At 38.7% G+C, this 26,782-nt stretch overlaps 1 protein-coding gene across 3 annotated transcripts in view; it reads left to right on the top strand.

The window, feature by feature from the left end:
• The window catches only part of nnt (nicotinamide nucleotide transhydrogenase), a 40,213-nt gene extending 14,611 nt beyond the window's left edge, over positions 1 to 25,602 (top strand). For all 3 annotated transcript variants that reach the window (XM_077542405.1, XM_077542407.1, XM_077542406.1), the window contains 12 exons: positions 125 to 286; positions 3,449 to 3,559; positions 7,548 to 7,693; positions 7,889 to 8,084; positions 8,465 to 8,698; positions 10,459 to 10,619; positions 11,559 to 11,738; positions 13,607 to 13,766; positions 19,245 to 19,326; positions 20,626 to 20,744; positions 21,563 to 21,678; positions 23,767 to 25,602. In XM_077542405.1, the coding sequence (XP_077398531.1) occupies positions 125 to 286; positions 3,449 to 3,559; positions 7,548 to 7,693; positions 7,889 to 8,084; positions 8,465 to 8,698; positions 10,459 to 10,619; positions 11,559 to 11,738; positions 13,607 to 13,766; positions 19,245 to 19,326; positions 20,626 to 20,744; positions 21,563 to 21,678; positions 23,767 to 23,910 (1,811 nt within the window). In that variant the 3' untranslated portion in view covers positions 23,911 to 25,602. The remainder of the gene's footprint in view (positions 1 to 124; positions 287 to 3,448; positions 3,560 to 7,547; positions 7,694 to 7,888; positions 8,085 to 8,464; positions 8,699 to 10,458; positions 10,620 to 11,558; positions 11,739 to 13,606; positions 13,767 to 19,244; positions 19,327 to 20,625; positions 20,745 to 21,562; positions 21,679 to 23,766) is intronic.
• The last annotated feature ends 1,180 nt before the right edge of the window (positions 25,603 to 26,782 follow it).

Genomic DNA, 26,782 nt, shown 5'->3' with positions numbered 1-26,782 from the left:
CTAAAATTTCGTTTACAATCAATTCATCTTTCATTATGACAAGTATTTGATATATTTTAATATGTTTGAATGTATCATTGTTGATTTGATGATTTCATTTGAAATGATCCCTCCTTCGTTTCAGGCTTCAGCACACTGTTAGGTTTGGGTCTGGTGGCTCCCAACGCCGCCTTCACGCAGATAGTCACCACCTTCGGGTTGGCAGGCATCGTGGGATACCACACCGTGTGGGGCGTCACCCCCGCGCTCCACTCGCCGCTCATGTCGGTGACCAACGCCATCTCAGGTTAGTCGTGTGCAGGATCTGTTATTTTTTTTGTACGCTTTGATGCGCTGCCTCAATTCATGATTCTTATTTTCATTCATTAAACTATGATCTGATTTGTACTTGTTCAGTCTTAGATGTTATAACAGAGTTTTTTTGTATGAATGTTCCTCTTTTTTTGTTTCCAAAATAAGCAAAAAGGAGATGTCAAAATTTGCATGTTATTTTCGAGTTTAATTTTGCGCTTAATAAACAAATCATTTACTATATCTTTCACCACCGTCCAACATGAAACACTAATGCTACCTGGTGGCAGAAAAAAAAAACTCAATAGAAATGGATCGTTTTACATTCGTTTCAACTAGTATAGTATATATTTTTAACTTCAATTAACTTTATGAATGAATATAAAATGTCTGTATCAATGAACTAAAAGATACAACCATATTTGTATTAAGTAAACGTATTTGCCCACTTATGTTATTTAACAAGAGTATTAAAAACTTGAAAATATATTTTATTGAAGATTTTAGAACAGATATAAAACGTATGATTAATTTGCGATCAATCTCAAGTTAACTATGAAGATCAGGCAATCAATTACAATTAAAAACTTCAGACTGACAGCAAACACATTTTTTGGGGGGTGTTGCTTTGAATATCCAATGCAATTGTCCTTATCTTGTCTTCTACACTTCCGAGCATCCATGTGCAATTTCTAGTCATCTAAAAGACAAAAAAAAAAAAAAAGTCCATCTCTACTCCTTGAGTCCAAATAAAACCTTAAAAGATTGTCTTCCTGTTGTTGACTGCTGCTGAACACAACGGGGTCCAAAGGTCGGGGAGGTAAGTGCACGTGTGTGTTCTTGCCGCTTTGATCACCCCGGCGACCCACGCTGAGGTAGGAAGTAACACACCAGCGGTGATCTTTGGGGGTCAGGGTGGTCTCTTGCTCATTTAGTGGCGCGCGCACGCACGCCTCTCGCCCAGACATCAGAGTGAGGCCGCGGAGCCTCGGTGGGAATGAACGCGGACACTTCTCACGTCCTTTAAAAACTTTTATTGGCCACAAGGCCTGTGCTGCTTTTATGTTTACATCTTTTGTGCCCCTCAGGGACTTTTCTCTCCTTTGCTTCTTTGTGAAATTAACCTTATTATGCACAAACATTTCAATAGTAGTATTTGAAAAAGTTGAGATTTGCGTACCCTAAAGTAGGATGGTTTGTATTTAAATTTTTTTTTATTTTTATCAATGATTGGATTTTCAGACAGATTTTAATGGAAAAATAACTGCCAGTGCCAGCTATAAAAATCCATGTAACTGCATCACGTCAACTACAACATAACTTTATTTGGAGTCAACAGCTGAAGGGATGATGCATTTTTTTTCAACTCTCGGTTTTTGCCCTTCCCGCCTCGGTCCACCTTCTTTTTGTTAAGAGTTCCTGCTGCGTTTGGCATGGCGCTGAGTCACTGACCGTCTGCAGTTACAGGAAAAGACCTCCAAAATATGTTGTTCCGGGCATCATAAATACACACACACGCAATAACTTAGAGACGTCAGGGAATGAAATTGCAATTTTGAGCTGGTTGACATATTTTTCTAGAACTGTGAACAAAGTTGGTCATACACTTTCCACCTTTTAATATGAAACCTTTAACTCTTTGACTGCCAAAAACGTTAAATAGCGTTTAGTAAAATCCTAGGGAGGAGTGCCAAAGACGTTAAAAGACGTTTGTTTCAAAACAGAGGTGAAACTAACCATTTTCTATTGTTGATTACTGAAAAACGGAATAAGGTAGAAACAAACCTTTTTTTCTGAGGAAAGATGAGAGTCCAATCTTTCATTTGGTAGTATGTGTGTTTCCATAGTCCAAACACAACATTTTCTGTGGACCTTGAAAGATCAGTCAAAATGCTTAAATCGGCTGGCACCACGGCATCCCTTTTCTGAAAACGTCTGGCAGTCAGAGTTAATGTGATTACGGTAACTCAACTTACTGTATCATTATCAGGTGTGCACATAAAAATTTCGGTGCAGTTCTCAAATGAACACCAGAGGTTGTTGTTCAGTGCTCTTTTTGTTTCTTGTCTCCCCGACCTCATGGATGAACTTAGACTTACAGCACATCTGGGCAAGATTGGCAACATCCTCTGATCTAACTGAAGTGACACCAAGTGGATGGAAAAGATATCCTGTCACCCAGTCCCAGTCATGCATTTTTCAAGACCTGCCATAAAGAGAGAGGTTGACGACGAAAACCGCCAAGTTCAGGAAAAACAGGAGACAGAATTTTTAGCATGTCTTGAATGCATAGAGAAGTTTGCGGCGCTCAAGAAATCAGACGTCATTCAAATGTCCAAATATTATTGAGCCCCTGAAAGTAGACGTACTCGATGCTAGGGTTGGGCAATATGGCCAAAAAATAAAATCTTTTTTTTTTTTCCATCCTGTCATTCAAGACAATTACGATTTTAATCTAATAAACCCAACAAATATTTATTTAAAGGTTTCGTTCATTCAAAAATAATTCCTGTGCAAAATGTTCAGACAACAATAATGTATACGGATTCTAAATCAGTTTTAACATAAACTTAACATTCATAGTTTGTGCTTAAATGCCACAATTAAGTAATTGGTAGCTATTGTAAACATGTCTTGTAAACCACCCAGCCAGCATTCTGCCACTTTTGCAAAATGACATCTTATAATAACATTTGGATGTAACGGAACATAAAAACAACATTTTTATTCAATTTGTAAAATGACGACTAATCAAATGAATTTGATTTATTGCCCAGCCCTAGTAGATGGTTGTAATTTTTATGCAGTAAATGCCTTATTTTTTTATGAATCTGTATATAGCAGTTTAACTAAGGAAGTGTCAAAATAAAACTGAAATTCTGGGCCTGAATTTTGGAGCACAGTACCAGATTGTTGTGTATTGCATCTTAGTGCATGTAAGTCATTAATGGACTGATGTTATCGAGGCTTCCCGTTTCAAACGTAATCTCCAAATCTGCCAATTAAAGAACGGAAATATCAATTGTCTATACTGTATGTGTGCTGATCATGACTTGTATTTTGCTGTTTTTTTTTTTTTTTTAATATTCCAAATTTAAAATGTCATGTCTTATTAAAGAATAACAGGCCTAATCTTCCAAATATCTGCCCCGTTCAGGTCTCACGGCCGTGGGTGGTCTGTCTCTCATGGGAGGCGGCTACACGCCATCAAGCACCGCAGAGACACTGGCCGTGCTCGCCGCCTTCATCTCCTCAGTCAACATCGCCGGTGAGTCCCTTCTTGTCACACACGCACACAAACACATACACAGTCGAACACACTTTTTCAGGCAACTGCAGACACGGTCAGGAGACAACATTGCGGCAAGGCATAGGCAAACATTGACCGGCTGTGATTGACGTGGATTCCCGGCGAGATGTTTAAATTGTCAAAGCATTGGCCACGGTTGTCACGCTGCGGATGAGAAGCCTCGTGGGGCACATGCCACTGAACCTGACAGTACGTATTAGGGCATAACACAACTTGGAAGCGCTCCATAGTGGAATATGAAGCAACTCTTCTAAAGCTAAGCCATGTGTTTATTTACCTACAATCCCCTGCTGTGGCATACCTGCTTTGGATGCTTAATGTTGGATGTGTGCGTGTCAGTGAGTAATGGATAATGAGCTGTTTTGATGCAATAAATGAGTTAGTTCAGGGGTCTGTAACATCTTTTGTGGCTCCCTGTGGATCTAAAAAAAAAATGTAACTAAAAAGATTTTTGGGGGGGGATAAAATACTGTATTCTTTAAATTAATTAATGATTAAATAAAAATCAATAAACATTTAAAAAAAAAAAAAAGTCCAAATGAGTCCACATTCAATAAAAAATTATAATGTAAAATGTAAATGTAAAAATTCAGGAAATTGCTCAAAATGCCAGATAATTTATAACAAAAAAAAGGAAGAAAAAGAGAGGGGGGAGAGGGAGCGTAGGGGAGAGGGAGGAGGAGGGAGAGAGAGGGAGGAGGAGGGAGAGAGAGGGAGGAAGAGGGAGATGGAGGGAGGAAGGGAGGTAAGAATGGGGAGAGCAAGAGGGATGGAGAGAGAGAGAGCAAGAGGAATGAGAGAGAGGGGAAGAGAGAGAGAGAGGGGAGGGAGGGTGGGGGAGAGAGACAGAAAGGGAAAGAGAGCGTAGGAGAGGGTGGGTGGGTGGTAGAGGGAGGGAGTGGGAGGAAGGGAGAGGAAGGGAGGAAGGGAGGTAAGAATGGCGAGAGCGATAGAGAGAGAGAGGGATGGAGAGAGAGAGAGAGAGCAAAAGGGGAAGAGAGCGCGAGGGTAGGGGAGGGGAGGGAGGTCCATAACATTGCCAAAATGTCAGAAATTTGACAGAAATGCAGAAAAGTCTAAAAACGAAGTATAAAAAATTCCATTGAAGAAAATGAATGTCAAAGTAATGGATGCTACATATTTTTCTGTTTCTTGGCCCCTCAGTACATTAGACAATTACTAACGCACTGTTTCGCACCATCACAATGTTCAAATGTTGTGCGTCTCAAGACAGATTTTTTTGTGATTTATTTGGCCTAAAATGGCTCTTTTGACCGTAAAGGTTGCTGACCCCGGGCTTAGTTGTTGACAGAAAACCAATCAAGCATTTATTTATCATGAAGAGCGAAAATATTATTAGAGCTGGTAGTTGGTGTAAAAAGTTTGACAACCACTAGACTAAATGATAAGTTACCAATATGTCAACTGTGTAAATAGTTTATAGTACTGTCACACAACCTGAACTGAGCTGCACTGTTTGGTTGAAATTGGGTTTTGCATGCGACAAGATGAGTGGAATGGGATGAAAACAAATAATGTCATTTAATCATATTGGGGTTTATGACGGAGGGTAATTCATGCTGTTTGTCACAAGTTTTGGAATGGAAATACATGCGGCCTCACGCTACTTACTAGATGCAGGCATGCCGTCGTGAACAGGATTTACTGATCAGAACCATACCATGGCAAAGCAAATCAAACTGCAAGGCATGGAGCAGTAGAAATGTGGCTTTATTTACTAAAGGATGCTTCGCTTGCTTTGTAACCCCCCGCATTATTCTTGTTTGGGGAGTGTAGGAGATTTTCAAAATCTGACCGCAGATCTTTTACCTCTGAGGCTTTTTGTGCTGTTATGACTTGAACCAGTTTCATGTGTTAAATACTCCCAACCAGTACCTTTTTTTTTTTTTTGCTCCCCTTTACCCTTCATTTTTCCATGACTGAGAATTCACATCTCAAAGTGGTTTACCGCATAAACCACAAACCTCAGGGAGGGGGGGGACGGGTTAGCAAACCTTAATTCCATGGAAATGGATGAAGCTACGATTGAAGAGGAGGAACCCTGTCTGAATTTGTGACGGAGCTTCTCGGAGCTAATGTGGGCAACACTGACATGTGGTCATTAGCTATCACTCGTCTTTTATGATGAGAGCAGTCTCATTGGTTGACAAATAAAAGTCAATTGTAAAAACATAGCAAAGCTTTTTACAGGTGTCAATGTTTCCAGTCTATGTTGTATTCAGATTCACAAATCAACCTGTAAAATACTGCACTAGGACAGTATTAAAATGACTGCAGCAAACCCGCTAGCCTCTGATTCACCTTTACAATGCCAGACTAGTACTATGAGTTTAGCACCCAATTTAATGTCCCACACTTTTTTTTTTTTTTGGGGTTACAGCAACACATCTGCTGCCACATGTCTACTTTTTTTCCTTGAAATGTTTTCACTGACATAACATGGGCTCGTTACATTCCTGGTGTAAGTTATTGGGCTGACAGTCAATAGTTTTAAAACACAAAAAATTGTTTTGATAATCAGGTGTCTGCAATATTCGCCCTTCAACTCAATGCCACATTGTCTTTGCTTTCCTGCCATCACGTGGTTTCCTCCAATTTCAAAGTGTGGTAGATACAAGACGATTTTCTGTACTTCTGGCTGTTCTATAACTATGTGCAGCACTTTATGTATCTGCTTGTGGAAAGTGCTTTATACTAGGGGTGTGGCAAAAAAAATCTATTCTCATAAGAATCGCGATTCGGAATCGATTTTATGTCCCAAAATTGATTTTATTTAAATTATTTTATACTGTCTTGCCTTTGTCTGTGTGTGCCTTTATTTGGAGCGCTGTTCATGTTGTACCCGATTTGGCCACTGAGGGGCAGTGTGGTTCCACGCGGTCTAATACACAGTTAAGTTGTGGCCACATTAAAGAGTAGAAGGAAAAAGTCACGATCAAGTTATTCCAATAAAAGTTATTTTTTTGCAGCGTGGAGCCGTTCTTTTGAGTGATAAAAGTGCCGCGAGTAGCGTGCTAATTAGCATTAGCGAGTCAGACTGTAGTAGATCATTACAATTCCTTACACATCTATAGATCGAAGCAAAAATCGTTCTTAATCGAAAACCGATTCTGAATTGAATCGCAGACCCAGAAATCGAAATCGAATCGTGAGACATTCAAAGATTCCCACCCCTATTACATACTCATCACTTCATCACACCAGTCGCTCCTTTTCATGTACAATTGGCTATCATTCAATTTAACAAATCCTCCCTGAGTATATTGCTTGGCTGAACTCTCATAAGGGATGGGAATCCTAAATATTAGGGGTGTTAGAAAAAATCTATTCGGCAATATATCGCAATATTACAGCGCGCAATTCTCGAATCGATTCGATATGCGGTCGAATCGATTTTTAAACATATAAAAAAAAAAAGGGAATATTCAACAAAACGTCTTACTTAGGGTTAGGATTCACATATTAAGCATGGAAGAATGTTATATTAATGGAACATTAAGCCTTAATATTTTATTTCAGTGCTGTTCAAACAGGAAACAGACTGCAACCTGTTTGTTAAATGCAGTGGCTCAGTTATAAGCCTGAATTTTCAGCTAAATCAATAAATTTTCATACAAATCTTACAGTGTACAAGTTTACTAATTAGTATTTTCTAAATTTGAGTTAAAAAAAAATAGCAATAATCAATTTATAGATTTGTATCGGGATTAATCAGTATCGAATTGTGACCTATGAACGCGATACGAATCGAATCGCCAGGTACTAGGCAATTCACACCCCTACTAAATATAAACATTTATGATTGCTGGACCCATCTGATAATCTGGCCTCGCTCGCTTTGATGGTAACATGAAAATTGCACAAATTATGTCCGATTATCTTTATGCGTGTTACCCCGCTTAAGCTTCTATTTTGTCTGGCTAAGGTGGTTTCCTGGTGACTCAGAAGATGTTGGACATGTTCAAGCGTCCCACCGATCCCCCGGAGCATAACTACCTCTATCTGCTTCCGGCTGGTGTGTTTGTGGGCGGATACGCCGCAGCGCTGCAGGCGGGGTACAACATTGAGCAGGTGGGTCATTTTCATCTGTGAAATGTGTCTGCATAATATGCATAATATTTAAGAGTCCATCAAAGTAGTGCACTGGCATGTAAAAGTTGCGTAATCATCCTTTTTATGTAGTCTTTGTCCAGATATTGAACAGAACCATCCATGTAAAACAGTCCTTTTTTTTTTTAAGCATTATGTATTCCCTCCTCTCACCAGATGATGTACTTGGGTTCCGGAATGTGCTGCGTCGGCGCCCTGGCTGGCCTCTCCAACCAGTCCACAGCCCGCCTGGGTAACGTCTTGGGTATGATGGGAGTCGCCGGGGGCATCGCCGCCACTCTGGGCGCACTCAAGCCAAATCCCGAGCTCCTGGCGCAGATGAGCGCCGCAATGGCCATCGGCGGCACCGCCGGTGAGTCTGAACTTGTCTTGTTTGGATGCGCGGTATGTGTTTTTGTTGTCGGCTTGGATAGATTAAGAAGCCAGGTGTGTGGCGTGCGGATGAGCTTTGTGATGTGCGCATCAAACAGAACGTGCTTTATTTGTTGCCAGACTTGGGGGGGGGGCTTGTCAGAATGGGCATTAGTCACTATCTCGCACTCAGGTTGAAGAGTTTGATCATTTCATTTAAATGCTAATTGTTCCAGTAACAAAGCCGAGGTCCAGACTAAACAGTCCACATCACCAACATACATAAACATAGGAAGTCGCCAAGCAGGCCATCAGCAGCACGCAGTTCTTCAAATCAGCCCGTTTCCAAGAAGCTCTTTTTTTTTTTCTTCTCCTCTGCAGGTCTGACCATTGCTAAGAGAATCCAGATCACCGATCTGCCCCAGCTGGTGGCTGCCTTCCACAGCCTAGTGGGTTTGGCGGCCGTGCTGACCTGCGTGGCCGAGTACATGGTGGAGTACCCTCACTTCGCCACCGACCCGGCGGCCAATCTCACTAAGATTGTGGCCTACCTGGGCACCTTCATCGGAGGGGTCACTTTCAGCGGCTCTTTGGTGGCTTACGGCAAACTGCAAGGTTTAAAAAGTTCATACTCAGATATGGGCATTTCACTGAATATTAGGGACGTTGGATGCAAATATTTTTTAAACTGACCGATATACATAAAAAAATGACAGATAATCTTGAAGAAAAATCTATATATCAGAATCATGGCAATTTTCCATTCCATTCCAGTCTTCCATTTTGTAGTTCCTGATAGTGAACAGCCACAAGAGGCCGGGAAATAAGGCCAGGTATCGGCCCGATATGGTATCAGTACTCGACCATTCATAATAAATATATCTCGCTACTCACAAAAAGGGAAATATTGTGCTTTCAGGTGAAATTTCAGGAGGAACCTAAAATACTCAATCATCTTTACTGGTGAACTCGATTTGACCATCTCTGAACTTGAACTTGTGCAACTATTCTATTGTAAAGATATTGATACTTTGGCAACCAAAGGAACCTCACTCTCGTCCAGGGGTGAGCAAACTCGGTCCTCGAGGGCCGGAGTCCGTCAGGTTTTCCTCTTCCAACAAACTGATTCCAATCAACAGGATCGTTCTCATGGTTATGCAGAGCTTGCTGATGAGCTGATTATATACTAGCTGTGTTGAAGGGAAACATCCAAAACCTGCCGGACTCCGGCCCTCGAGGACCGAGTTTGACCACCACTGCGTCTAGTCAGTCTGTGTTGTAGCTGTATACAGGGCTGTGCAATTAATCAAAATTAAATTAGAATTTCAGTTATTACACTCCACAATTACAAAATCGACATAATCGTAAACAAAAATAAAATGTACAAATTTTGAATCATTTAACTCATTCACTGCCGTTGACGGCTAGAGACGTCAAAAAATAATTTGAACTATATTAGTTTCACATTTTTTCCACTTCTGTTAACAAGTTTTTATTGTGCATTTATAACAGATAGAAAATTTGTGTTTAATCAATTCATTACATTTTTTTTTAATTAGGGCCATTAGACGATTACAATTTTTAATTGTAATTAATCACATGACTTCACTAGTTAACTCAAGATTAATCACAAATTTTACATCTGTTCTAAATGTACAATACATTTTTTTCTAGGTTTTCATACTCTTGTTAACAAAAGTGGAAACAAATTTGAAACTAATAATTCAAATGAATTTTTGACGTCTATAGCAGTCAATGGCAGTGAATGAGTTAAATTTATATATTTCCACCTTTTTTATTTTTAAATGACTAATTTAACAAATCTTGTTTGTTCCAAAAGGAACTTGCATAATTATAGTGTTTCAAAGAAATGGATTTGTGTACATATTTTTAACATATTTAAACATTTTCTTGTTTTGTACCAAAAAACAAATGATAATCCTAATCGTGATTTCAGTTATTACTAAATCAGTCCCTCTTCTGTGGCTCCTGTGGATCTCCCAATTTTTTTTTTGTAGAAATAAAAATTTTTTTTTTTAGATAAAAACACGGTCAACACGTTGCCTCTTTAAATTGGATGGTAGCCTGAGCAAATACCACACGATTGGCAAAATACTTGATTTCAAAGAAAAAAAAAAGGAGAATTAAAATGATTAATTATTGCCATCCCTGGATGAAATATTAATGGCTAATTTTCAGTCACAGGTTGGCACACGCGATAGGTGACTTTTCGCTACTCAGGCTAAATTAATGTTCATGACTCATTGATACCACTTAATTATCAGTAGGGGGCCCACCCAAAAAAAAAATGCTGTATTTGATTGGATTCAGCCTAAGTGATGACATTTCCTCATCCTCTTCTCTCCATCACACAGGTATGCTGAGCAGCGCCCCTCTGATGCTCCCCGCCCGCCACGCCCTCAACGCCTCTCTGATGGCCGGCAGCGTCGGCGGGATGATCCCCTACATGCTGGACCCCAGCTACACCACCGGCATCACCTGCCTGGGCTCCGTCTCCGCGCTGTCTGCCATCATGGTACGTTTCTGGAGCGCGGCCACGCGCGCACAACCACGCATTCATTTTTACGGCGGCGTTTCATCACGCGCAGATCGGAATCTGTTGATGCTGACGGACGGCGTGTGTTAGAATGTTGATTTCGTGTTTTCGTCAGGAAGGGGGCGAAGGCGGGCCGGAGGGGAAGCGAAGTCAATAAGCAGCCTGTTGCGCTGGCATCGGTAGCTGCCCAGAAATCTGTTAATAGTCTGGCAACCATCGTGGCAAAAAAAAAAAAAAAAAAAGACTCGACTTTGTGCAACTGCCAACTTCCTGCTTGCACTTGACTGTAATTATATTGGGCTTCACCACTGCAAAAGTCACACTTAACCTTTTGAAAATGTTCAGCTTGAACACTTTTTTGACCCCCCTTTTTTTCCCCCCCGTCATCACATAACTCGTTAACATTTCTAGCGAGCTAAATTAATGATGACACATTGAGCTATCAATAATAAGCAACAGCAACTTTTGGGAGGCTTTCAAATATGTATGATTTGAAAGCATTTCAGCCCCCCCCCAACCCCCACCCTACCTGCTACCTTAAGATCAATCATAATTAGCAGAGAAGGCCAACAAGGCGAAACTCATTTTAGTCATTGCGATGTTCCAAATCAGCTCTTAGCCAATCCACACATCTGCACTTAGTCCCAATGGATGACTTGGCTGGATATCATATCAGTTGGATGTAATTGGATCCTAAATGTCGTATCTCCAATCAGGCTCTTATCGTCTATGTATCTTCGGTACAGGAAGACCACGGATAATGGATGATGATGATGATGATGAGACAGCTGTTGCCTTTCTTAGCACTGCTTATTTGCATTTTCTTTTAAGGGGGATCCAAGCATAGCACTCTTTTGCTTCATGATCTTTTTTTTTTTTGTCTTCTTGGCCCTAATATACTTTTCTGTTTTCCTCCAGGGAGTAACCTTAACGGCAGCCATCGGGGGTGCTGACATGCCGGTGGTGATCACCGTGCTGAACAGCTACTCGGGATGGGCCTTGTGCGCCGAGGGCTTCCTGCTCAACAACAATCTCCTGACCATCGTCGGGGCCCTCATCGGATCATCCGGTGCCATTCTGTCGTACATCATGTGCGTGGTAAGTTGGGATAGATGACATTTTGTCATTTACGATTGTTATAAGACAGCTACTGCAGTGGCCACTTTCAAACTGGCTGCAAAATTGACGACCTCACGACTTTATCCTCAAATGTGAGGGCAAAAGTACACTTGACGCATGCTCTTTTTTTGTCTTGCTGAATTGAGCCCATTTGAGAGGACACCCAGCCAATGCTGGACCAATGGCATGTGCTGATTTTGTTACCATGCGGGAGCCATATGTGGCTCTTTTGTCCCTCTAAAAAAATAAAATAAATAGTAGAAATGATGATTAGTATTATATATATATATATATATATATATATATATATATATATATATTACTATTAATATATATTAATATATATATATATATATATATATATATATATATATATATATATTACTATTAATATATATTAATATATATATATATATATATATATATATATATATATATATATATATATATATATATATATTAATATATATATATTAATATATATATATATTAATATATATATATTAATATATATATATATTTATATATATATATATATATATATATATTAATATATATATTAGATAAAATGTTATTTAAATGAATTTATGATTTCAATTTGAAAAAATTTAATGTCACAGTCCAAATTTTTAAGTTTTGAGAAAAGAGAGAGGAAAAAGTTTTACAAATGACCTTAAAATGACCAAAAAAGAAGAGGAAAAGCAGAACATTAAAAATGTCCACGAACTCCCCAAAAGGGTCACAGGATTAAATAAAATTAAAGAAAAAAGGCAGAAAACGTAGAGTAACTTAATGACTTCCAAAAATAAAAGAAGAATTCTGAAAATGACCATAAAATGTCCACAAAATTGACAAAATAGTCTGAAAATTGAGTTAAGAAAAGGCAGGTAAGGAAATGTACAAAAAGTAATCATAAAATGTTCAAAAACAAAAAAAGGAATCCCGAAAATTACCATAAAATGTCCCAAAAATTGGTAAAAATGTCACAAAAAGGCAGAAAAAAATGTCACAAAAATAGCCATAACATGTCCAAAAAAGGAAGAAGGCAGAATTTTGACCACAATGTGTCAATAAAATTGCCAAAAATGTCAGAAATTTTACAGAAAGGCAGAAAATCTAATAATGTCTAAAAAACAAAGCATAACAAACTAAAAACATTTATGTATACATTAATATAAATAACGGAAGACGAAAGGTAGAAGAAAATGAATCTCTACGTATTAAATGCTGCATATTTTCCTTTGAGGTTTAGCTCTAAGTAGCTCTTGGGCAATTCAGTACATTAGACTAGCACTAACACACCTTTTCCTTCATCACAATGTTCGGCTCCAGACAGATTTTTGGTCATTTGACAGCAAATAAATATCACAGACTCCCCCTGTGTTATAAACCGCGGCAACTAATCCAGAACCGGTACAGTATTTGACGCTTATCAGAAACGAATCCTAATCTGCGCAGTCAACAAACAAAATGCACCTCTGCTTTCCTTTTGACTTTGACATGCTAGCAGATGCTTTGCACACGTGAGTGTTCCTGCTGAGTTTAATCTTATTTTCATGGCTTCAATGCGGCAATTTTGCAGGCTGTGTGCAAGGAAAAATGCTACTTATTGAAAGAACATAGCGTAGTATTGTTGTTCCTCTCACGTCCACCAGGAGGACTCTAATGTTACCACAGTGGCTAGGTTGCTGAGGAGCTAAACCTCAGGCCTCACACGTATGCTTTTCAAGACAATTTACCCCCCCCAAACACACACACTACCCCCCACCCCCTTCCCCGTCCTGACTATAAATAAAGTTGACTAAGAATGAGATGATAATAATAATGAAAGCAACTCTTCCCATCAGGCCATGAACCGCTCGCTGGCGAACGTGATCCTTGGAGGCTACGGCACGTCTTCCACCGGTACTGGGAAGCCCATGGAGATCACAGGGACGCACACTGAGGTCAATGTGGATCAGACTGTGGACATGATTAAAGACTCCCAGAGCATTATCATCACTCCAGGTAACACGCACACACCACAGGACTTGTAAGCAAGTAGAAAAACATGGCACTTTGACTTTGCCGGTAACTCCCCGCCACCCCCGTCTTCAGGCTTTTGCAAAGTGTGTGTGTTCTGTTTATTTAACCCTTTCGTGACCCGTGTTACATCACCGTTTTGCTAGGCTAATTGACAAGGTTGGGGCGCCCCCCTCCATGCAGACTTACACTGACAGGAACACACATTCTTGGGCCCTTGTGTGGCCCTGTCTGGTAAATAGACATTCTACAGCGCACTGCGGGCTCTCATGTTAATTGAAACTGGCCTAAAAATTAGGTGTAATGCAAAAAAATGTGAAAAAATTATTCTATTTACCAAAACAGAATTGAGTCTGTAGGACAGGTATTATTAATGGTAACCAAATAGACCTTTAGAAGGCAACTGCTCCGCTATTTGTGTGCGCTAACAGCACAAGCTTCAGGTCGCTTCCTAATTTGGCAAATTATTTTCATTCAGGGTAATCTTTTGGATTGGATTGAAATTCCCAGTTGAATGTTAAACATTAAACAAAGACAATTACCTCTTGTGTATTTAACCAAACCACACAATTTACAAAAATCTGCTAGCATAATGCTAACACAATGCAAAACGCCATAGACGGGATAGCATCAATGTTGTGATAGTTACAACACTTAAAACAACGAATATTAGAACAGAAATGTTTTTTTTTCCTGGAGAAAAAAAAACATTTCCAGGAAGAAAAAAAAAAGAACAGAAATGGTGCAAGGACAGCATGCTGTCACTGCTATGTGTAAAACACTTATGTCCATTTTTGTCATTTTTTATGTTTTTGGAATGAAACTGAATGCAGACATCCCAAAAATGTAAAAAATAAAATAAAAAAGAGACAAAAATGGACACAAGTGTTTTTCCACAGAGCACCGTCGATATGCAGACAGACAATATAAAAATACTCACTGGCATTTAGTATATTCTTATAAACGACTATTACGGCATCTTACTGAGTCACTTCGAGGGATTCTTGACTCATTGAGCCATTTTCAGCAGTAAAAAGTTCATATTTTATCCAGAATAAATTTGATAACTTAAATTTTTCCACTTGCTTTCAACTGGAGATGACATCACCCATGCTGAGGAACTAGGTAACAACCAATCGTGGCTCAGTTTGCTGACCAAACCCAGAAAACAGGTGAGCCATGATTGGTTAGTTTAGTTTTTAAAGGTATTACTTGTACATGAAAAATAATGAAGTTAACTTTTTACTGCTGAAAATGGTTCGATGAATCAAGTATCCCTTTTGGTGTGAAAGTCTTCTTTGTGTATTATGTATACTTTTGTTATACTGCACCCTGGTGGCTTAGGTGTGCACACAAGAATGTCACAATGTCAGTGGACACTGAAGCATGATGCACAAATTGCTTAAAAAAAAACCACCCACCTACCATTTTGTTGTTGGGCTGTACAGCAAGAACAACATTTTCATTCATTTCAATTCAGCTTACAAGCATGGTAACGGAATGAATTACATTTGTAAGTCAAGGCACCACTTTACCCGATTTGGAAAAAGCTAAATAAAAATAGCTTTTTAAAAAAATCTATTACAACAGTTTTGCTACTCGCTTATAATTTTGAGCTGCAAAAGACAAATTTAGCACATTTAAATTCACTTCTACAAGTTGTGCTTGATTTTGTGCTCAACTTTACAGGCACGTAATATTTGTGATACAAAAGTTGACTTTTCTGTAACTAATGGATGACAACAGTGATCATATCAGACAGCCTAACCCAAAAAGAGGCCAAAATAAAGTCTGACTTGGACGGAGTGGCGGAAAAAAATGTTTTCGATTTGTTTTTCTTCATCTTTTCCTCAAATAAAGAAAGAATTCCAGAAATATTTGTAAAAGTCAACATTAGTTAAAATATGAGCATTTAGAATAATCATAACAAAGCCTGTCAACGATACTTGGACTGTTACAATTGCTTAGAGGTCAGTGAGGCTATTACACGATCAAATGTTTTATTTACAGTTTTGTGCATGCAACTTTCATAAGTTGACCTTTACTCAGTGGCAATGCAAAGTATCCCGTGTTAAGCTTAATTGCCGGAACACCCATTAATCAAATGGCTTATTATTTTCTCTTCTGCAGTAATCAGCACTAGACTGCAGAGTGCTGCCTTTTTTTAGTCTGTGCTCGTGTTTCCACTTTGCCCATTTGAGACCAAATGCATCCATCTGTCATCTCACCTGATTGACATCTGGGAAAAACATTTCAAATTTGCGCAATAAACGTGATTTGCATGCTTTGTCTGGCCCATCTCCCCTCAGGTTTATTTATCTCCAAAATGTGGAATGTTTGGAGCAGACAGAGAACAACTGCACAGAATAATTTACTGGTTTCTTTTGTCGTTTTTTTTTTTGTTTTGTTCTTGGTGTTGAAAACTCTTGGTGGTTTCTGATTGGTTGTTGTGAGAAGGTTTGTAAATGCCACTGGAGCTTTTGGCGTTTGTTTGTAAGATCAGGAACCACAAATCTGCACTATTATTTTATGCATGACATATTGGACAGCAGCATGTTGAGGTAGTCGTTAGCATGTCATCACAGTTCTGAGGTTCTGGGTTTGAATCACTTTTTTGTCTTCAAACGCACTTATCAAACAATACAAATACATTCAAACACATGTAATATATTGGAAGAGTGCAAGAACAACGATGAACACAAAAATATCATATAACTAAACTGTATAAAAAAAATCAAGTAAGCACTGTAAAAGCCTTTTCAAAAGAATACGGCCTCAACTGACGCCCGACATTTCAAGCACAACTGGCTAACCGCGAGCTAGTTAACAACCAGTCGCTAAACTACGCTAACAACAGACAACTCTACGCTCATATTCATTTTTGTTTATTTTTAACTAATTCAAACACGCATAATAATAAGAGTACAGTGTAATGCAGTAACTTGTGGGGAAAAAAACAAAAAGAGAAGAAAAAACAAACAAATCGGAATTAATTAATACAACGTTGGTAATAATTATATTTATTCTTAGCCCCATATACTTGATTCATTTCATAATTAGTATACAGTATGAACATTATTTAGGAATCTAATCATAAAATAAAATATAATACTATATACAATATACACATTGTGTTAAAAGGAACCTCGACTATCATGTCAACTTTGCTCTATATTATTTATTTGGTTGCTGGTAACATAACTATTAGATTCATTTTTCAAAAATCATTTCCAGTTTAATACATTTTATAGAAACTTTATTTGGACGTACGCCGCCATTGTTATTTACAGCACAACGCATTCAGTGTGTAGTGACGTAGAATGGCAGCTCGCTCTCTGCCGAGCAATGTGAAACGTCTATAACGAAAGCAAGGTAAGCCTCCGTAGCGTTCCTAAAGAAACAATCTGCGATCGGGAGAGTCACCCTCCCCCACGCCGTGCTCTTGTCATTCACAAGAGTTTTGATCGGCCCTTTAGGAACGTAACGGAGGCTTACCCTGCTTACTTTATATGCATTTCAAATTGCTGCCGCCATTCTACGTCACGACGCACTGAATGATTTGCAACGTAAATAACAATGGTTCCTTTTAACATACCATGATGTTTAATATGTGGCTATTCATTATTTTATTACTTTTCAATGTATCACTGATGTATCAACAAAACATTTTCCTAACGAATACACCTTAAACCCTTATTTTCCCATAACAGTGAACTATTCATATAGTAATTGTAATTAGTAATATTATAACCTTATCTTACCGACATTATACTCTCGTTTCATTCCTCCTTAATGACACCACTTTTTACCACATCCAGAAGAGTACAGGTCAACGGTTTATTGGTGATTTGGCAGCATGCGACTGGCAGTGGAGCTCTTTTGAAGCTGGCAAGGTTACTGGTTACTTTTTTCTTCTTCTTTTCAAGTGTACCTCCTCGCTAACTCGCAGCACACTTTGCTCTCACAACCGCATTAGCGCATTCTGTGGGATCGTAAAACAGCCACAGCAGGTAGTCGGTGAGCGATTGAGGGGCGAGGAGGGTCAGCTGCAGGACTGCACTTCAAAACGGTTCGCGAGCAAGAATTGACAAGGGTTGAAAAAAAAAAAAAAAAAAGCACACACTGCACGTATTTTATTGATAACTCGTTGTTAATGAATAATAAAATACAGGAGGACGCCTGATTCCTAACACTATAGTACTTGCTAAAGCCACAAAACAAATAGCATTATAGAACACGTAAGAAAGGGAAAACTCTCACATTGAGCATGCATTGTTGGGAGCATTCAATTGAATATTCACATCTGTGGAAGTGACAGCCTCAAGTACCGTCACTAGTTGGAGTTTTTGAGTCGGCTCAAAACAAAAATACTAAGGTTTGTTGCACACTCTGTTCAGTCGACAATGTTATAGCTTCAATAACACAATAGCAAAAAAGCAAATAAACTAAGCAGATTGTAGGGCAGTATGCATTCAGTTACAGTATATTATAAGTAATGTACTTTATTAATGTTGACTTCAAAAATAAATTTTTGTTAACTGATCCACTCCCAGCCATTTTCACTGAAGCAACCACCTTCGCTCCCAAGTGTTTTACTGGATTTTGACTGATTTTGCAAGGCCCACAGAATATTGTGTTCTATTGCTATAAAAACATGGAACCTACCAAAAGTATATTTCTATCTGTTTTCATTTTGCCAGCAATTAGCATTAGAATACAGCTAAGTTTCCCCATTATTCACAAATCTGTTTAAAACTTTGGGGGAAAGATATTTTTTGCAATATGGCCCTGGTTGATGTCTTATATTCTGCTGCCACCTAATGGCCGTTTTCTGTATAATACTACCATTGCTTCAAGCATTCTCTTCAGTTCAGACTGCATCAAAGCCTTCTGCTCTAGCATAAAATAATAATTAAAAAAAAACATTCAAAAAATGTATAAATACGTCTTTGGGAGCATGGTAATATTTAAAATAGAACGTATTTATATGTTTTTGGGAGCAAATGAGTTAAGTGGAGTCTAGAGAGAGAGAAAATAAAATAAAAACAAGCAGCAAATTTATGATAAGTGGAATCCTGAAAAGACAATTAAAAAAAAAAAAATATATATATATATATATATATATATATATATGTTAGTTCAAAATGTCGCTGTCTTTAGTTCAGACAAATTTCACTTCCAATTTAGTGCCTAATTTTTATGTTAAGAAAAGTGGTTAGTATCTGCTAAATGTAACTATTAAAGTTACCTGTAATCTAGTTACTTTTTAAAGCAAATAACTAGTAAAGTTACTTTTTCAAGGTACTGTGGCAACAGTTTGTTTGCCAGATAAAAAGTCATCATTGCACTCTTTTACTACAGCAATGTTATTGTTTCTATTTCATATTTATTACCAGTGATGTGTGGTCTTCATGTCGTTCACAAAATGAGCATAGTTTTTGAACATTTCCCTTTTTCTCGCAGGTTACGGTCTTTGTGCTGCAAAGGCACAGTACCCCATTGCCGAGCTGGTGAAGAATCTCGCAGCTGCTGGCAAGGACGTGCGGTAAGTTCCACATCTCGAACCCCACCCTGGCTGGCTGTTCTTTTCCAAGTTGACATTCTTCTCTTGTAACGGCTCTGCTGGACTTACTGGCTCCTCACATGCACCACCCCTGTTGCGATCAGCAATATAAACTCTATTAGGATAAAACGTTGAACAAACAAGCTAATGTTTGTAGTAATTGTGTGCTAAAGGGGATAATGGAACCCGAGGGCACTCAATACTTTTGAACGAATTCCAGTAAAACCGTCGTGTTCATTTGTTGCAAATGATGTCAATTACTGAAAATTGCATCAAGGCAAAAGAAGTAGAAAAAAAAGCAAGATTATGACTTGTGCCGATGGATGTAGTTGACCAAATGTCAGGACAACAATAAAGGACAAACGCAAGAAGGATGGATGCGGAAAGGCCGAGCGGAAGCCCGCGTAATTGTTCCGCCTCCCTTGTTTGATGGCGGCGGTGGCAGCTGCTGCTTGCAAGCTGCTTTGGAGCATTTGTACTTGATTAGAAGGAAAGCGGGTGGTCAGAGTTCAAGAGAAGGAACGAAAGAGCGTTTTCCCTTCTCTTTACTGTGCTCACAATTCTATTTCTTAATGACTATAATCCCTTTTAATCTTGTATTTCTGGTGTCCAAGAGGAAGTTCATGCTCGCTTCCCTTGTGTCCAAAGTGTCTTTTTCAATCCCCAGCCGCCGCCGCTAACATGTCCCAGATGCTGCACTCCTGCCTAAAATCACCAAACTAATATGAGTTAATCCCAATACAAACGGCGGCTGCCATTACACCACATGGTCACTTTATTCTCGTTTCCCCAAACTAACACGTGCACAGTCGAAATATAATTATTTGATCCCCTGCTGGATTTGTAAATTAGGAATTTGGGATGCTTCCTTTTGCTTTCTCTCTGAATAGTTTTTATTTTCTCACCAAGGCTTTTGCTGGTGGATTTGTAACCCATTCCAGTCTTGGGCTGGTCTGCAATCTTCTTCCTCACATTTTTCTGACAGCCCTTTAGCATTGCCCACGGTGATTGTCAGATTGAAATTTATTCAAGAGATTAAGAGAATTTCCAAAACTGTGAGCCACATGGGCAACAGCCAATCTGTGAGAGCCAGAATTCTGTCTTGAGTTGTAGGGGATCAAACACACAATTCACATTTTAGAACTTTAATATTGAAATTTGTTTTGATACATTTTTGACTAGCCAAATATACAAATTCAACAGGGAATCAAATCCACTGGATTCCATAATGGATGGATGTTCATGGTGATCAAAAACAGTAATTGCATTATTTTGCTGCAGGTTCGGCATCCACCCTGTCGCCGGCCGTATGCCCGGTCAGCTCAACGTGCTGTTGGCCGAAGCCGGCGTCCCTTACGACATTGTCCTGGAGATGGAGGAAATCAATGAAGACTTCCCTGGTAAGACAAACAAGAGCTATGTATGCTTGTCTGTGTCCCCTGCGGATGCACCGGGCATATCGTCTTGTTGCCATGGAGACAGTCTCGTTCATCTCTATAGGCTGTATCCATCACACTGACTTTTGCAAAATTGACTTTTGAATGGTTTGTATACAAATACTGTAGTTGGGTCTCTGGGAAATTAAACAACCAAGTAAATTTTGTTAACTGTGATGTCACAGTTGGGATAGCTTAAAATGGAAGTCAACCCCAAAATACTTTCTTGACAATAGCATGTTCTATGCAGCCCTAACTAGTCTAAATATAGTATTTTGGTTAATATTGCATTAGTGGAATATGAGTTAAGCAGCAAAATCTAGCTGTTTTTAATCAGTATCAGAAGGCGGCCATTTTGCTACATTCTGATGAGTGAAAATGACCACAAAGTAACAACCAATCACAGCTCAGCTTCAGAAAACAGGTGAGCTGTGATTGGTCGTTGCCTGAGCCCTGAGCAACTGTGATGTCAACTTCAGTCGACAGCAAGTGGCAAAATGGCCGCCCCATGAGATGGATAAAAATGGCTGGATTTTGCATCATAACTCATATTCCACAAACGTAATAATAATAAAAAAATGTCATGTTTGAACTTAAGGTCACATGTAACACATTATTGTCAAGAAATGTTTATGGTTGACTTCCCCTTTAAAGAACACAGTTACCTCCACAAGGAAAGCGGACTATTAAAACAAGTATGAAAGTGCGAATCATATCCCCATTTGAGCATTATCGCATTGACTTCATAATATTTAATTCAACAATCTTGTGTATCCAATCAGAGACTGACCTGGTCCTGGTAATCGGCGCCAACGACACAGTGAATTCGGCCGCCCAGGAAGACCCCAACTCCATCATCGCCGGCATGCCCGTGCTGGAGGTCTGGAAGGCCAAGCAGGTGAGACACATCTGGCACACGCCCGCTCCATCGTAACATTCACGGCCCCCGGGCCCAAAATAGATAAAAGAGCAAACAGGCCAGACAAAAAACTCGTACGCATAGCGAGAAATGATTACAGCTCCAGGTGCAGTGCCATCCTGATCCTATTAGGAGTGACTTTGTCCCTGTGGAATGGCACCCGCTCCGAGATCTGGGATTGATACTCTTTGCCCACAATGCAAGCAATGACTCGTAATTGAAACTCATAATTGGGGCACTTGTGAGTCGAGGTACCACAGTATGCACAAATGTTGAGTTCTGTCGCCACTGCAAGAACAGAATTCTGTTGTAAACCGAGGACCTCCTCCTCCGCAGAGAAATAAAAAGAGGTTAACCACTCATACACACACATACACGTAAACAGATGGACCAACACGAGCATGCACTGTTTGGGGAAATGCGTTTAAACAGTCTGCAAAGTGAAGCTTGAATAAGCCTTGTCGGAGAATAAACTTCCTGAAGTTTTCCGCTCAAAACAGCAACAAAGCATGTTTTTGGCACAGATGGGATTAAATTATCACCTCAAATGAAACAGAGGAATGGGAATTATTGCATCAGATGTTAACGAGTCCTTGAGCTGCAAGGGCCTCAAAATCAGCATACAATGAATTTGAATCTGTTGTGTGACAAGTAAACGGTTTGCCTTATTTCTGTAAGCTATAAACATACTGCAATATCAAAACAAAAACGTTTCAAATGAACCCCAAAAGCTCTTGTATGATATTGACAAAGACAAAAACAACGTTTTTTTAGTTTTTTTACATAACTGTAGTTTCAGCTGGTTTCAAATTATTTTCATTTTTATTTTAATCCATTATGTGAGATGGATAGATAGATTTTGTTGGATGGATAGATGGGTGGATTTTGTTGGATAGATGTTTTTTGTTGGATGGATGGATGGATTTTGTTGGATAGATGGATGGATTTTGTTGGATGGATAGCTGGATGGATGGATGGATAGATTTTGTTGGATAGATGGATACATGGATGGATGGATTTTATTGGATGGATGTATAGATTTTGTTGGATGAATGGATAGATTTTGTTGGATGGATGCATATATGGATGGATGGATTTTGTTGGATGGATGGATTTTGATGGATGGATTTTGTTGGATAGATAGCTGGATGGATGGATGGATGAATAGATTTTGTTGGATGGATGGATTTTGTTGGATGGATAACTGGATGGATGGATGGATAGATTTTGTTGGATGGATGGATGGATGGATGGATGGATGGATTTTATTGGATGGCTGGATAGATTTTGTTGGATGGATGGATACATGGATGGATGGATTTTATTGGATGGATGGATAGATTTTGTTGGATGGATGGATACATGGATGGATGGATTTTATTGGATGGATGGATAGATTTTGTTGGATGGGTGGATAGATGGATGAATGGATTTTGTTGGATGGATGCATATATGGATGGATGGATTTTGTTGGATGGATAGCTGGATGGATGGATAGATTTTGTTGGATGGATAGATGGATGGATGGATTTTGTTGGATGGATAACTGGATGGATGGATAGATTTTGTTGGATGGATGGATTTTGTTGGATGGATGCATACATGGATGGATAGATTTTGTTGGATGGATGGATGGATTTGTTGGATGGATAACTGGATGGATGGATGGATAGATTTTGTTGGATGGATGAATTTTGTTGGATTGATGAATGGATAGATTTTGTTAGATGGATATATAGATATTGATAGATAGATATTGATTGATTGATAGGTAGATAGGTGCCATTGTCACCATTCACAATTACACCCCAAAAATTTTAAATAAAAGACAAGTGTACTTTAATTATGATGTAACCATGTGAACTGAAGGTGGCCAGATGTCGTGACATTTTGTGTCGCCATCCCAAGCTCACTCATAGGTCAGATTTTCACTTGCTGGCCAAAAAATCGATGGTAATGCGACAAACTCATCAGTTGGGGCACTTGGCTACTTTTGCCATGCACCATCAGTGGCTGCGAAAAGCAGGACCTCTCCATCTTGACGGCGTCCTCTCCCATTTGCCGTAGGTGGTGGTGATGAAACGCTCGCTGGGCGTGGGATACGCCGCCGTGGACAACCCCATTTTCTACAAGCCCAACACGGCCATGTTGCTGGGCGACGCCAAGAAGACGTGCGACGCCCTGCAAGCCAAGGTCCGCGAGGCCCAGTGAGGCGCGCTCCGCCATCCCCCTTAGAAACCCCCCCCCCCCCAAAGCCCACTCGCACAATAAGGGAAAGACCCCGAGGTCCAGCCGCATGGCGTCAACATTTTACAGCAGCGGTTATCGTACACATATTTGTGAAGTTACATAAAAGTTTTGTTTTTATAGTTTAGTTGAAGGAAGGCTCTTTCATTGACATTGTGCAGATCCATGTTGATGTACAAGAGTGAATTACATGTTAGATGTTTGAAATTATACTTTTAGTAAATAGATACCTAAATACTAGTGTTTTTTCTTTCTTTATTAATAACCAAGCGAAAGACATTTCAGAGGACCCGGCACAGTTAAGTTTTTTCGCCACATTCAATTGTTAAAATTGTCATTCTCATTACTAGCGTGAAAAACACAAGCAATATGATCAAAATGGTTTTGTAAAGTCCTTTCTTTAACAGTTTTATACTGTATTGAGAAACTTTTTAGAAGTCAGTTGCTTCTTGAATTATGATTTTGCTCTCATCTTCACTATCTGGCAAAAAGATGTATCTACAGTGTGTATTCATTTCATTCATCTGGAAAAACAACAACAGTTATATTTATGCCTCAGATAAACATGAAAAATGGACAGCGATGAGATCTTAGGTGCAGATATTTTCAGCGCACACGTGTGGATATGATGTATCTGTTTTGGACAAATGTGTAATCTGCCGTTAGTTTTTGCCTCTTAAGGAAGTTTTACAGCGAGATTTGTTAAACAGGCCCCATTCGGTTAGCATTCATGATGTTGCCCTCTCACGTCGAAGCCCTACTTTTACCCCTTCAGGCTGGATTTATACTGCATGTCCAAGCGCTCAATTGTCATGTGTTGAAAGGATGATTCAATTTGAATGTTTTGTACATAAATGTTACAAATGATTAACTGTACTTAGACAGTGATTCTTTCACATACCACTAGAGGGAGTGCTACACTTTGATCATCACTGGTCTGCGCAATACATAACATATGATTCGGTGCATTTTTTTTATCCCAATTGTGCTAAATTTGAAGCATGCGGTGTAAATCCAGCCTTATTCTAATTACTGCCGTCACAATCACACCCGAGTAGAAATGTTGTATAGTTTATAGCACTTGACGTTATTTTTCCTGGTTTGAGGAACAATAAGAGGGGTCCATTTCAAGTCTTTAGTAAATGTTCTGTAAGAAGACCTGCTGATGTGTACTAACCCCTGGGACCCTTGACCACCGTTTCTCTCTACCTCTTCACACACACACGTGACCTATAGCTTTTTCCTTCTGACCAATCACACATCATTTCCATACTTTTTTTTTTTTTTTTTGTAACCCGTCGTCTTTTGTGCATTGTTGAACCATCTGACCTCAGTTTGCTGCAGTCTAGTTCGAGTCGTTGCTAATACTTACCTGAGATTTCACGAAAACTTAATGGAGCTAATGTGTCGGCGGAACAATTCGATCAACTCAATATTTGGAGGTTGTTGCCCAAAATTAAGAAACAGTTCATTTTACCAAGTCAGTTTGCAATGTAAATTCCCCCCCCCGGAAAATATTTTTGTAATGTGACATTTGTGAAGGACAGCTAGTGATGTTTGAATGCACCATGATAGGGAAATGTACTGTGAATGTTCTTTTCCGCTTTTATTTATCATGGAGCATCATCCCTAATAAAAAAACTTGCATTTACACTACATACTGTATGTTGTGTGGTGTTTTTATGTTGTTGTTGGTCATGACTTCTTTCTGCTGGCAGCTTTCCACAAAAGTCAATTTACAAACTAGTTTCATATTCCTATTAAAAAAAAAAAAAAAAAGTTATATTAATTTTAATTTACAATTCTGTTGATGTTCACAAACATCTGCTGAATAATGTCATTAAAAATTGTACACTTAGGACTTGGGAGCATGATCTCATGAAATCTTTTGTCACTTAACACAGCTCCGTCACTACAGCTACAAATGCAAGTTAAAACTCTACCATGCAAAGTGAAAGCCATATATCAACGCCCACCAAGTCATCTGAGATAGACTGACACAATGTGGAAATGTAGGTTGAAAAGGATTTGCAAAGCCTCATTTGAAGCCATGTTTTCCTTTGTCAACTGTGGCTGTCGCTTTAAGATCGTAATGTACTCGCATGTGCACCGTGAACGAGCCTGACACAGATGTTGCAGTTACGCTTTGGGCCAGAGGTGGCAGTAAAAAAAAAAGTAGGGTACCTGTGACTGTCTTGACATTTACACACACACACACACACACACACACAAATATTAACTTAAGTCATTTAATTGAATTTTTTTAAATTTATAAATACTTCTAAAAATATATTTACGACTCTCTTTCTATGGATTAATATATATTTTTGATGTTAGCTGTTAACTCACTGTCCCCACTATAATATTCAGGCAGTAAATTTTATACTTAAAAAAAAAAAAAAAAGACAGTTAAATAATGTTGCAAATAACATATTTTTAAATATATAAATAAATGTTTCTAACATTTTTAAGAGGCTGTTTCTATAAATGATGTTTAACAATCGTTTGCATATCCATTTTCGTCTATATGTGTTCAATGTAGTATAATTGAGTAAAAGGCCTGAAATAATTGACTTGAGTTTTTAAAAATGAGATAGAAATTACTTTGAGTCATTTGGTTAAATTGATTTCAATTTGTAAGGAATGTTTATAAAATAATAAAGATTATAATTATTATTATAGTTGTTGTTGTCATTAGTATTAGTTTTTTAATAATTAATATAATTTTCATTTGGTTTGTCACTTTTACATATATTAAAATAAATATAAATCTACTGAAGAAAGTACAAATAAATGGCGTGTTATAAAAAATTATAAATAAATAACATGTTAAAAA

Source organism: Vanacampus margaritifer, chromosome 14, assembly GCF_051991255.1.
Source record: "Vanacampus margaritifer isolate UIUO_Vmar chromosome 14, RoL_Vmar_1.0, whole genome shotgun sequence".
Lineage (NCBI taxonomy): Eukaryota > Metazoa > Chordata > Actinopteri > Syngnathiformes > Syngnathidae > Vanacampus > Vanacampus margaritifer.
This window is presented reverse-complemented; position numbering and strand designations above follow the sequence as displayed.